The 14048-nt window shown below is 44.5% G+C and overlaps 1 protein-coding gene across 14 annotated transcripts in view; it reads right to left on the bottom strand.

Annotated features, from left to right (window-relative positions):
• Positions 1 to 14048, bottom strand: part of CCDC150 (coiled-coil domain containing 150) — a 101051-nt gene that overhangs the window by 66085 nt on the left and 20918 nt on the right. For 13 of the 14 annotated variants that reach the window (XM_033959533.1, XM_033959528.1, XM_033959529.1 and 10 more), the window contains exons 7-9: positions 6618 to 6747; positions 3715 to 3758; positions 358 to 450 (exon numbers count right to left, since the gene is read on the bottom strand). In XM_033959533.1, the coding sequence (XP_033815424.1) occupies positions 358 to 450; positions 3715 to 3758; positions 6618 to 6747 (267 nt within the window). The remainder of the gene's footprint in view (positions 1 to 357; positions 451 to 3714; positions 3759 to 6617; positions 6748 to 14048) is intronic. The other variant, XM_033959524.1, reaches the window with a different exon arrangement.

Genomic DNA, 14048 nt, shown 5'->3' with positions numbered 1-14048 from the left:
AGTTAACCTCTACTGGTCTGGAGGGACGATAAAGAATTGGCAGTTACACTTGTAAATACACTAGGCTATAGTCTATAAGATTGTTCCTAAATGCTATAGCACGTAACTGCTTGCATGTCATTTATACAATACGCATATTAATGCTTGCCATTATTAACATAAATGGTACCACCCAAATTAAGTGTGCCAATTCAAGTCTACACTAATATTCTATAACAGAATCTTACCACACAGATGCCATTATAGCAGCATTAGTCCACCTAAGTGGAGGTGCAAAGTTATAGAATTTCCCCCATACTTGTTTAGGGTTCTATCAGTCTCTGCCATATACTTTGGGAACGTAAGATCAGGCTTTACCTGCAATCTTTCTGCTATCTCTCTTAATGATGCTAATTCAAACCGTAGCTGCATGTTATCCTCGTTTTCTTTATTAAGAGATGATAATGTATTCTGAAAACAAATAGAAGGTCATAAGAGGGAGTAAGATACAGGAGTCCTTGTTAGTGTTGATATTACTAGTTACTTAGTCACTGTTCTGCAAGCTAGTTGCCAATATCCAACAACACTTAACTGGACAATGCCACTGACTATCCACTTTTTAAGTAGGCTGGGGAGGAGTTGGCAACTAATAAAACCAGGTTGAGGAATTATGCTGTCCAGTTTGGGTGGAAGTTTGGAGTTAATAGCCTCTGACGCAGCTGAACAATGAAACATAGCCATGTCAAGCTAAACTTGGGAGCTTTAGAAATGATCTAATTAAAGGACTATTTCACTGGTGAATTTGTAAATTTACAATGATTAATTTTCATTTTCTTCCATCTTGAATATTGTAAATCGATTGCCTTGTTGTTTTATTGGCCAACACCTGCATTGTTTCCAGATACTCACCTGAAAGTATGCCAATCCTTCTACTCATTCCTGGAACATGAAGATACCTTACAATCCCCCCTCCTTCCTTCCCATCCCTCCGGAACATGAAAAGCCCCCTCCAGGATCCCCCCCCCCAAGTCTACCTGCCCATTCCCTGGTAGTCTAGCGATGAACAGGCAGGAGTGATGTCCAGTCAATTTTGCTCATCATGGTTGCTCACAACCTCTAGGAAGACCAAACGAGGCCCTTCTCCAAACCTTCCTGCAAAAAATCCAAGATACAGGACAAGGACATCCAGGATGGTGTGAATAGCATGAAGAATGACCTGGCGAAGCTTGAAGAATGGTCTGAAATTTGGCAGCTAAGATTTAATGCTAAGAAATGCAAGGTCATGCATTTTGGCTGCAAAAACCCGAGGGAAAGGTACAGTTTAGGGGGTGAAGACCTTATGTGCATGACAGAGGAGCGGGACTTCTGTGTGATTGTATGTGATGATCTTAAGATGGCTAAACAGGTTGAAAAGGTGATGGTGAAAGCTAGAAGGATGCTATTGAGCATAGGGTGAGGTCTGGCCAGTAGGAAAAAGGGAGGAATGGATGCCCCTGTTTAAGACTCTGGTGAGACCTCATTTAGAATATTGTGTACAATTCTGGAGACCGTACCTTCAAAAAGATATAAAAAGGATGGAGTCGGTACAGAAGAAGGCTACTAAAATGGTGCATGGTCTTTGTCATAAGGCATAGGGGAGCAGACTTAAAAATCTCAATCTGTATACTTTGGAGGGAGAGGGGAGATATGATAGAGACGTTTAAATACCTACGTGATATAAATGTGCGTGAATTGAATCTCTTTCATTTGAAAGGAAGCTCTGGAATGAGAGGGCATAGGATGAAGTTAAGAGGTGATAGGCTCAGGAGTAATCTATGGAAATACTTTTTTACAGAAAAGGTGGTAGATGCGTGGAACAGTCTCTCGGAAGAGGTAGTGGAGACAGAGTTTGTGTCTGAATTCAAGAGGGCCTGGGATAGGCACGTGGGATCTCTTAGAGAGAGGAAGAGATAATGGTTACTGTGGATGGGCACATTGGATGGGCCATTTGGCCTTTATCTGACATCATGTTTCTATGTTTCTATTTGTAAACCGAGTGGCACACCAGATTTCAAACAATCTTCAAATCTGCATATAGGCCTGAGAAGTAGAAATTTTCCTGGACTCCAAAAGGGTGGAAACAAATCTGCTTGAGAAGCCATTCCTACTTAGCCATAAGACAAAAGGGACCCAGATCGAACATCTGAATGGGTCCCTGAGACAAGCTTCTGAAGCTCCTCCCAGTGAAGAATGCATATGACTGAAGCATCCTCGCCAACAGGTGGTTCCGAACTCCAGTTATCTGCCTCATCCCTCCACCCCCCACTCCCTCCCTCACCCCCGAGAAGGTCCTGGGGATCTCCCAAGAATATAAGAATAGCCTTACTGGGTCAGAACAATGGTCCATCAAACCCAGTAGTCTGTTTTCATGATGGCCAATCCAGTTCCCTGCTACCTGGCCAAAACCCAAAGTGTAGCAACATTCCATGCTATCGAACCAGGGCAAGCAGTAGTTTCCCCCATGTCTTTCTCAATAAAAAACTATGGACATTGATACACATTGGGAAGAATAACCTGAATTACAATTACCGGATGCTAGGGTCCACCTTGGGGATTAGCACCCAAGAAAAGGATCTGGGTGTCATCGTAGACAATACGATGAAACCTTCCGCCCAATGTGCGGTGGCAGCCAAAAAAATAGGATGCCAGGACAGCTTTAGCGGTCAGGGAAATTTAAGACCACCGGTAGAAGAGACGGCTGGGAAAATCCCTGTGTGGGTGGTGGGGAAAGCCCGGGCCTCCCTGCTGCCCACAGCCAACAAACTGCAATCGGCTGAAGAAGAATCCTGCCAGCCGGCATGCAAAGTTGACCCGATGAGGGTTCTGCAAAATGGTGGGCCTTCCCCTTCCTGGTGCCGGGGAAAGGGGCCTAAGGCCCTGATTGGCTCAGATGCTTGTGAACCTATCTATAAGTTCTCTTTCACCAGCAATGATGAAGAGATGGTTGTCTTAAGATAACAAAGTACCCGTGTTGTCACAAGACCCTTGGGTATCCCCTGTAGTTTCTGCATAAACATTTTCCAGTAGCCCGTCATTTTTAGAGCGGTTTTTTAAAGAATCTAGGCCTTAGCATGCATTAACCTCTGAATTAACATGCATGAATTCTATTAGTGAACCTTAAAAATTTCTTACATGCATTAAATTTTTTAATTAAACAAATATGTGAAACAAACAAAAAGTTAAAATCAGGAGAAATGCTCAAAATAACCAAAGACAGACTCTGAAAATGTTTACCCTGTGCACATCCCTAAAAGATACTGCCACTCAAAATCCACTTAACTATATGTATGACAGCAATATTCAGCCACTCTGTATAGTGAAGAGGTTTAACTTATGCCAGAAAAAAGGCTGTTATTAATGCAGTGGCTGAATATCACCACTGTACCACTGCCACCAGCATCATTACACAAATAATCAGCACTACTGTCTATTCAGATAGTGACACTGAATATATGCATTTTTTTAAATGCCACAACTGCCACGGCTGTAAATTGCTCTATTAATGAGTGCAGTTTTAAACCCCCAATCTGAACACCCCCCCCCTCCCCAGAATGCTCTCTTTTTAATCTGTGGAAGCCTATTTGTACTTTTAATCAAGCAGAACAAGGCACTTCTGCAGACAAGTCAATCTACCCAGGTAAAAAGCACTGAAAAATAACCTATTAAGCAATATTTTCCTGAGATGCATTTTTTTACCTTTTCTTCTTCTTGAAGTCGACAAATGGTGGCATCTTGAGCATCTATAAACATAAAAAATAATTCAAATATATTAGCAATGGCAAAATATTATTGTTAGATTAAATACCTCCCTAAAGACCTGATCAAAAACTACAGAGATTTATTATCTAGATATATCATTCTTTAGAAGCCTTTCAAACTGTTTTCAGATGTATTAATATCTGATAGTGAAAATATGAAAGGAAACGAGAGTAGAGAGGATACAGTCCGTATTGCAGATCACCCAAGGCAACCCCGGGAGTGAAAGCAATCACAACAGCATCATGGAATAGAAGTGTTTTCAGATTGCTTTTAAACTGTACGAGAAAGTGCACTTCAGAGAGAAGGTCCGATAACACTAGAAATTTAAGATCTAATAAAGCCATGTGAGATTTGCCGAAGGGAGAGAATCAGAAGAGTGTCAGACTGAGAAGTACATAGTAACACAGTAAATAACAGCAGTAACATAGTAGATGACGGCAGATAAAGAACCGAATGGTCCATCCAGTCTGCCCAACCTGATTCAATTTAAATTTTTTTTTATTTTTTCTTCTTAGCTATTTCTGGGCATGAATCCAAAGCTCTACCCGGTTCTGTGCTTGGGTTCCAACTGCTGAAGTCTCCATCAAAGCTCACTCCAGCCCATCTACACCCTTCAAGCCATTGAAGCCCTCCCCAGTAGAGAGCTGCACGGGAACGGGGACGACGGAAATCCCACGGGACCTGTGGGGATCCCGGGGGGACGCCCCCTAGGGTCGCTGGGATCCCATGGGGATGCCCCCTAGGCGGGGTTCCTGCGGGTTGGATGTACTCGCGAGACTCGTCTTCTCCCAGCTGCCCTGCCACAGCACACAGCCAATCGGAAGTCTTCCACGATGTCAGCGCTGACGTCGGAGGGAGGGCTTAAGCAAAGCCCTCCCTTCCTCCGACGTCAGCGCTGACATCGGGAAGATTTCCGGTCGGCTGTGTGCTGCGGCAGGGCAGGTAGGGAAAGGCAGTGGTGTACCAAGAGGGGGCGTGGAGGGCGGTCCACCCCGGGTGCAGCCTTAGGGGGGGGGTGTGCACAGCCGGCCAGGTCCCCTTACCTTTGTGGCGCTTCCCCTGACCAACCGACAACAGGCCCAGTCCGACAAACCTCCCTGCCCTGTAGCCGCGAATCTAAATTACCTTCTTACAGCAGCTTCAATACTCCAGCTCCTGCTCCGTGAAAAAGAATTTCCTAACATTACTCTAAGTCTGCCACCCCGCAACCACAATCAATGTCCTCTAGTTTTACCAATTTCCCTTCTCTGAAAAAGATATTAATACCTTTCAAATACTTAAATGCCTATATCATATCACCCTTCTCTCTATACAGCCTCATATCCTCCTGGCTACAGCTATCGCCTTGTCACACTACTTTGTTGCCTTCAGACCTCAGATACTATCACCCTAAGGTCCCTCTTCCTGTTCGAGCATATCAGCCTCTCACCTCCCAGCACATACATCTCCTTCAGATTTCTGCTCCCCAAATGCATCTTTCTGCACTTCTTTGCATTGAATTTTAGTTGCCAGATATCAGACAATTCTTCTAACTTTTGCAGATCCTTTTTCATGATGTCCACTCCCTTTGGAGTGTCCACTCTGTTACCAATCTTGGTATCATCTGCAAAAATTCCAAAGCGTGGGGGCTACTCCTGAGAAGGCTCACTGGCGGGTATTACATTATACAATTTCTTTTGATGAAGGTACGAAGAGTGATGCTCCATGAGAAGACCTTGGCCCATCTGGTCTGAAGACCTTGTGTGCATGGCATTGCAATTGTATTTATTTTTGCATTTCTATTCCTCTCTATCCAATGTTCTAGACGGATGGCAAAGGACTCTCACAATAACAATCTGACAATAGACACTGATCAGTGATGTTTACAGTAATCCCTAGATTTGTATAGGTGGGTTATAAATTGGATTGATTGATGTTGAAAAGAGGACACAAAAGGTAGTAGTTTGACAATGAACAATCTGTAATGCTTTCAGTCAGAGTGGAATAGAAAACTGAATAAATAAATATGTTTATGTTTTATTAACATTTGATATACCGCTTAAGCATATTACAGATCTAAGCGGTTTACAATAAAATACAGGCACTTAGAACTTCCCTATATGTTCCGAAGGCTCACAATCTAGCTAAAGTACTCGAGTAAACAATTAATAATAATAATTTTATTTCTTATATACCGCCCAACCAGAAGATCCAGGCGGTTCACAGCAAGAGAACTGAGGCATATCAGTGAAGATGTAAGATACAGTACGAATCAGTAGAATTCAATGCTATACAATACAATAAAATACAACATGATGCAATGTAGAGTGATATAAAGCAAAGTCATCGCATGAATTTACCAAACAGATTGGGCAATCAGAGAACACATCCAAGAGTTCATTCTCCCTGCTTGAAAGGCTAGAGTTTTGTCTAAGAAACTTTTAAAATGGCAGGCTGGGAGGGAAGGGGATAAATTTAATTTGATAAGATTAATTGTAGAATTTCAAGTGATATAGCTATGTTAAAATGTTAATACCAATGTTGATGTACTTGATGTAAGTTATAAAATGAATAAAGAATTATAAAAATAATAATAATAATAATAATGAAAAGAAAAGAAAAGAAAAAGATAAATAATGCCACTTCTCCGTCCTTTTTACCTACCCTATCCCTCATGAATAGATTATAGCCAGGTATAGCTACATCCCATGGTTGTACTACATCTCCATGACCACCACTAAATCCAATTCAGCTTCTAGATCTGGAAACTTTGCTATCCATGTTAACAGTGATACAGTCTTTTCTGAACTCAATCCCTACATGTAATGTGTTCTGGTTTCTATCTAGAAGTGGTAACACACCAAGATTACTTTTCAGCTGCTTGCATTCCTCCTCCAATTGTCTGTTTTTCTCTTCCTCAGTCTGCAGCCTGTGCCGGAAGATCTGTCCTTCATCCCTCAGGCTCTGGCAATCCTGCTGCAATACCTGCACCTGTAACACATTTCCAAATAAGCACATTTACTCCTGGTGCTAGCACAGGAGTGGAACGGAAGGTCCTTTCCGTTCAGTCTGAGATGGGGAAAGCTTTCTTCAATGCAAGATTGCTTTATCCCTTGGATATCTCTGGACAAAGTTAGTAAACTATAGCAGGTATTCTCTGAGAAGAAGAAATTAGGTCTTACCTGCTCATGTTCTCTCTTTTAGTCCCTTCAGACCAGCACAGATGGATGGGTTTATGCTCCTCTGCCAGCAGGCAAAGACTGAGAACAAACTGAACGGTATAAGTAGGCTGTGCAGTCCCCTTGAGATCAGCCCATGAATAGCAAAAGCAGGAACCACAAAAGTAAAAATGTCCTTTTTAAAAAATAAAAATAACGTGAACAGTTGAAGGAAAAATAGAACAGGTAACCATTTTGAAAACCACAGTTCACTAGCTAAACCAGTCGAATCAGAGCACGCTGCTCTGCTCATTCATTTCCTTTTTTAAGAAATACTCCCCAAAAGACCACGATATGCAAAAACCAACTCTTAGTATCACCAAGCAAAATCACCAAAAAAAGTCACAGGCCAAGTTCTGTGGTAATCTGGAGGACTAAAAGAAAGAAAATTAGCAGGTAAGACCTAATTTCTCCTTCTTTAGCATCTCTCCAGACTGGCACAGAAGGATGGGACCCATTCCAAGCAGTGCCCATCATGGGTGGAATCCCCAAAGAGCAGCAACAAGAACCCGTTCACCAAAATCCGCATCCCGACAAGCCTAAATGTCAACCTGGTAGTGACACACAAAGGAATGTAGAGACGACCAAACAACAAACTTACAAATATCCGCCAGGGGCACAAGAGAACTCTTTGTCCAAGAGGCTGCCTGACAATGCATAGAGTGAGCCTTGAGAAAGTCATGGACTGATTTCTTCTGAAGAAAATATGCTGTAGCAATAGCTTCCTTAATCCAGCGTGAAATAGAAGCCTTAGAAGCACCTTCCCCCTTACAACTGCCCGCTAACAACACAAAGAGACGATCCGTCTACCTGAACTCTTGAGTCCTCTTCACATAAGCCCAGAGGACTCTGTGGACATCTAACTTGTGCAACTACTTCTGCTCCAAAGAACCTTCCCAACTCCTCAAGACTGGGAAGGAAAATGTCTGACTCACATGAAAAGGGAAAAGTACCTTTGAGAGAAAAGATTGAACGGGCCACAGAATCACTAGAAAATTACAAGAAGGGAGCCCGACAAGAAAAAGCTTGCAACTCCAACAAACGTTACCATAAACACTGCCTTCAAAGTAAGGCCTTTCATTGTGTAGGAATGCAATGGCTCAAATGGAGGATGAACCAACACCGACAAGACCAAATTGAGATCCCAAGCTGGAATCGAAGGCCGAAACGGTGGCCAAAGCAGCTTCACTGCTCTCAAAAAACGGATGACATCAGGAAGAGAGGACAACCATTGCCCTTGCACTAAACCTCTGAAAGATGCCAATGTTGCAACTTGAAGCCATAAGGAAGACTAAACAAGGCCCCTCTCTAGGCCATCCTGTAAAAAATCCAGAATGTAAGGCAAAGACGCATGAAGAGGAAACACCAACATCAATATGGAACACCAATCTTCAAAGAGGCGCCAGATGCATACATAGGCCCAGAAAGTCGAGAACCAATGAGACCCCAGGAGAGATCACCTTATCCGAATATCCTTTTCTATTTAGATGTTCTCTTTCAAAAGCCAAGCCATAAGAAAAAAGGGACCCTGATTGAACAAGGGAATGGGACCATGAGTCAGAAGGTTGTCCAAAAGGGGCAGAGGAAGGGGCTCTACGACAAGAAGATGAACCAAGTCCCAATACCATGGGCAATTGGGTCAATCCAGTGCCACCAGAATCACACAGAAGGGCACAGTATGAAGAAGAACTCTGCCCACCAGAGGCCACGGAGGAAAGATATAGAAGGCTGTCTTTCGGCCAACTCTGCACAAAAGCATCCAGCCCCTTGGCCTGAAAATCCCTGCGCCAACTGAAGAATCGCTTCACTTTGGTGTTGAAGCATTTGGCCATAAGGTCCATCATCGGCTGACCCCACGACCAAACTATCAGATTGAAGGCCTCCATTCCTAGGTACTACTTGCCAGGCTCTAGCACATGATGACTCAGAAAATCAGTTTGGACGTTCTCCACTCCCACTATATGGGATGCCGAGAGGCCGAGCAGGTGAGTCTCCACCCAGGCCATGAGGAGTGCTGCCTCCTGAGCCACTAACCAACACTTGATTCCTTACTGCTGATTGACATAGGCCACCGCTGTAGCATTGTTGGAGAGAACCCTGACTGTCTTGCGTGCCAGCAAAGACAGAAAGGCTGAAAGTGCCAGCCAAATGGCTTTGGTTTCCAGAAAGTTGATCGGCCAGAGACCAACTGCCCTGAGTTGATCGACCGAGACACTGGGCTTCCCAGCTGAGAAGACTGGCATCCGTTAGGAGAACTGTCCATTGAGGCTGATCCAGACTCACTCCCTGGACCAGACTTTGTAAGTGAAGCCACAAACGCAGACGGTGGCAAGCTAGCCCATGAAGGGGTACCAGCATTTCCAAATCATGAGCCTGTGGAGACCACCTCTGAAGGAGCGTGTACTGCAGGGGACGCATGTGAGCTCACACCCACTGGACAACCTGTAACAAAGCTGCCATCAATTTCAAATCCTAAAGGAATTCCGGAGCTTGAGGACGAGAGCCCATAAGACTGCGAATCTGCAACTGCAACTTCTGCACCCGGGTCTTGGGAAGAAACATTCTTCCTAGACCATTGTCAAAGAGAAATCTAAGATCGTTACTAAGCCACGGAATAGGGGGAGAAGTGCATAGATGGATCGGTAAATGGTTAGAGAACAGAATGCAGAGGGTTAACATAAAAGGGAAATTCTCGGACTGGGTGAAAGTGACTAGTGGAGTGCCCCAGGGCTCGGTTCTTGGGCCTATTTTGTTCAATATTTTTATAAATGATCTTGAGGAGGAAATAACAAGTAATATAATAAAGTTCGCCGATGATACAAAATTATGTCGGGCAGTTGGCTCTCAAAGGGACTGCGAGGAGCTTCAGAAGGGTGGAAACATGGGCGACAAAGTGGCAGATGAATTTTAACATTAATAAATGCAAGGTGATGCATCTAGGAAAAAAGAATAAAGAACACGAGTATAAAATGTTTGGGGTAACACTAGCAAAATGCGAACAGGAAAGGGATTTGGGGGTACTGATTGACAGAACCCTGAAGCCATCGGCACAGTGTGTGGCGGCAGCGAAGAGAGCAAACAGGATATTGGGCATAATTAGGAAAGGGATCACAAGTAGATCTGAAGAAGTCATAATGCCGCTTTATAGAGCAATGGTTAGACCACACTTGGAGTACTGTGTCCAACACTGTTCTCCTTATCTTAAGAAGGACATAACTCTGTTGGAGAAGGTGCAAAGGCGAGCCACGAAACTAGTCAAAGGTATGAAAAAGTTGAGCTATGAAGAACGCCTCAAGAAACTGGGACTGTTCACACTCGAGAGGAGAAGACTGAGAGGCGATTTGAAAGAGACTTTTAAAATATTAAAAGGATTTGATGACATAGACCAAGAAGCAACATTACTAAGATTTTCAGATGTGACAAGGACAAGAGGTCATAGCCTGAAACTGGGTGGCAGCAGGTTCAGGACGAATGCCAGAAAGTTCTGTTTCTCACAACGAGTGGTGGGCGCTTGGAATTCTCTTCCTGAGGGTGTTGTGGCGGAGCCTACTCTTCGGGGTTTCAAGCACAAGTTGGATATACACCTTCTTGCAAATCATATTGAGAGATACGGTAATTTCAGGTTTTCATAATAGAGAACTAAATGGGCCGCCGCGTGAGCGGATCGCCGGACTTGATGGACCTCGGTCTGATCCGGTGAGGGCATTTCTTATGTTCTTATGTTCCTGGAAGGATTTCACCCAAATCAACCAGTCATCCAGTCAACCAGTCATCTAGATAAACCAAAATTCCCTCTCTGCATAAGGCCACCGCCACACCACCATAATCTTTCTGAAGGTACACGGAGCCATGGCTAGGCCAAGCAGAAGCGTACAGAATTGATAATGCTGTCTCCAAATCACAAAGTGAAGGAATCGCTGATGAGCTTCTTGAATAGAAATGTGCGGAAACACCTCCGTCAGATTGAAAGAGGTCAAGAATTCACCCAGTTGGACCACGAGAACCAAGGACCTGAGCGTCCAGCTCATCCCCTTAAGATCCAGAATGGGATGAAAGGATACCTCTTTCTTGGGAACCAGAAAGTAAATGGAATATCTCCCGGTATGAATTTCATTGGGTGGAACCGGAACCACAGTCTGGAGGTCCAACAACCTCTATAGAGTGGCAAAATGCCTGCTTCTTCCAGGAGGACTGTCAAGGAGAGGTAGGGAAAAGATCTGGTACAGGCCAGTTGAACTTGAAGGTATAACCTTTGCGGATCACCTTCAGAACCCACTGATCTGCTGTAATTGTGTTCCACCCCCGATAGAAAACTCGTAACCTAGCTCTTACTAGAACCGGGGAAAGGACCTGAGCACCGTCACTGTGCTGGAGGAGAGACCAGAAGAGTCATGGTTGCCACAGTGCATGACCCGAAAGGACTGCATCCACTGGAATAAACAACCTCTGTAAGCAGAAGACAACACTCTACCAGGGCGATAACAGAAAGACTCCCAAAATCATTCCCAGCCTAAACCTCCTCTACCAGATTACCGAGGTTTGTCCTCTGGCAAGCAAGGGAGCTTAGAGTCCCCTAAACTCTAAACCAGCTTTTCTAGTTCCTCTCCAAAGAGAAAGGAACCCTTAAAGAGAAACCTACTGAGCTTAGACTTTGAGGTACAATCCGCCAAACAACCACAGAGCCACAAAGACCATCTAGTAACCACACTTAAGGCTATAGATTTAGCTAAAGAATGCAACAAATCATATATAGCAAATGAGATTTAACGTGAGAGGGGACATGATAGAAACATTCAAGATAATGAAGGGAACAGACTTAGTAGAAACAGGTTATTCACCCTCTCCAAGGTAGAGAGAACGAGAGGGCACTCTCTAAAGTTAAAAGGGGATCGATTCCGTATAAACTAGAACGCTCTTCCAGAGGCTGTTATAGGGGAAAACAGCTTCCAGGGATTCAAGATAAAGTTAGACAAGTTCCTGCTGAACCAGAATGTACGCAAATAAAGCTAGTCTCAGTTAGGACACTGGTCTTTGACCAAAGGGCCGCCGCGTGAATGGACTGCTGGGCACGACGGACCACTGGTCTGACCCAGCAGTGGTAATTCTTATGTTCTTATAAGAAGAGCCTAACTTAATCTTTGCTAGCTTCTGATCCACCAGAGACCAATCACTGGACTCTTTTTTATCCAGTGTATGTTCGGCCCAATGGAAACAGGCCCTAGCCACCAGACCACCACAAATGGCTGCTTGGACCATCAAGGCTGCCACATCAACACTCTCTTTAAGAATGGATTCCATTCACCAGTCCTGAGGGTCCCTCAAGGCCGAACCTCCTATCACTGGTACTATGTGACACTTAGCAATGGCTGAGACCACAGCATCTACCACAGGAGTCCCTATCTGCATCAGGAATAAGGTACAAATAGGTCATAGAACGAACTAGCTGGAAACTGGGACTTTCCATTGTGCATGTACAATATCATGGATATCTTGATGCATGGGAAAGGACTGAGAAGCAGCCCGAATATCCTGAAGGGGGTCCAATACACGAGGGGTCTCCTTAGAGTCTTCCTCAAACCTGAGGACAGAGGACACATGAAGAATGAGCTCCTGAAGCTCTTCCTGGTGAAAAAAACACTCAACTGAAGAATCCTCACCTGCGGGCAGCTCCAAATTCCAGTCATCTGCCCCCCCCTCCCCTAAGGGTCTAGCAGATCACCAGAGACCCAAATCCTCATCAGGGGATACACTGTCCACTTAAAAACTTGGTTCTCCCAGGAGAGACATTGCCACTTGAGCAGAGGAAGTTGGGTGAATAAACCACGGAACCAGAGGAGGCAGCCATCCCTGAGGAACCCAAGGCCATCAGAGAATGTGCAGAGACACCAGCCAAGTGCATGCAATAAGCCTTGTACATGGCCAGCACAAAATCAGAAGAAACCCCCATTGTTGAAAGAAAGGCAAGCACCACCTCCAAGGAAGAGGCCTGTGAGACCTGTTCTTGTTTCTCAATGTAGGCGGGAACTCAGCAGTAGACTCAGTCAAGATAGTGGAGTTTCCCGCCAAAGAAAAAACAACCAGCAAAAAAGGTTCCCCCAAGTCATGAGTAAAGAAAAGGCCTGAGAAATCAAAGCCACAGTACAGAAATCCCCAGAAAAGCCCAATGCATTGGCAGGGGATATCTGCGGCAGTAAGGGAACCCTGGGACTCCCCACTTCCAGCTGGCGCGTCTGACAAGATAACTCCCCTGTACAAGGGAACCCCAGCCATCTCCACCGCCGATTGACTTTCCCCTTGTGATGGCCAGGGAATATCCTTTGCCAGTCAGCAGGGCAGCCCATGAAACCGACTCAGCAGAGGATTCCCCTTCTCGTGAACAAAAACCCCCCACAAATGCCAGCTTCAGTGAGGCATCGGCAGAACAAGCAGAGCACACCTTTGGCTGAGAAGTGCTCATTACAAATAGTTACGTGTTAGGCCTCCCCTCAAACAACCTGGTAGGAAGGAAAGTACAAATTAAAACAAATTAAAAGCTTTTCTTCAAACCAGCACCTTTTTGGGGGTTTTTCTAACTTAATTTAAAAAAGAGCAGATCCCCACAGGCTCACTAAGCTACAGTCACTGCCTAAATGTAGAGGTGTACAGCTGAGGCACCTCTAAAACAAAAGGGATGGGGAATTGGAAGAGGGGACTCAGTTGTCCAAGTGTGGCACCCCTGAGGTGAAAAAAAAGGGACCCTATCTCCGTCCGGGCAAAAAGGGCCAGTAATGGCCACTGCCTATCCCCTCCAACAGAGAATCACCAAATTTAAGCAAAGGCTAAACAAGGCTGCAGAGCCTTAGCACTTCCACCTATACTAAGCCAAATCAACAAGTTAAAAAGTGATAAATCGCCTGGACCGGATGGTATACATCCCAGGGTACTAAAAGAACTCAAACATGAAATTGCTGACCTGTCACTAAAATCGCTGTAGTACCTGAAGATTGGAGGGTGGCCAATGTTACACTGATTTTTAAAAAGGGCTCCAGGGGAGATCACGGAAATTACAGAGTCTAGGGGACACTTGAAGTTAAA

The sequence above is a fragment of the Geotrypetes seraphini genome, chromosome 9 (assembly GCF_902459505.1).
Source record: "Geotrypetes seraphini chromosome 9, aGeoSer1.1, whole genome shotgun sequence".
NCBI lineage: Eukaryota > Metazoa > Chordata > Amphibia > Gymnophiona > Dermophiidae > Geotrypetes > Geotrypetes seraphini.
Note: the sequence above shows the minus strand (reverse complement) of the source record. Positions and strands in the feature narration are given on the sequence as shown.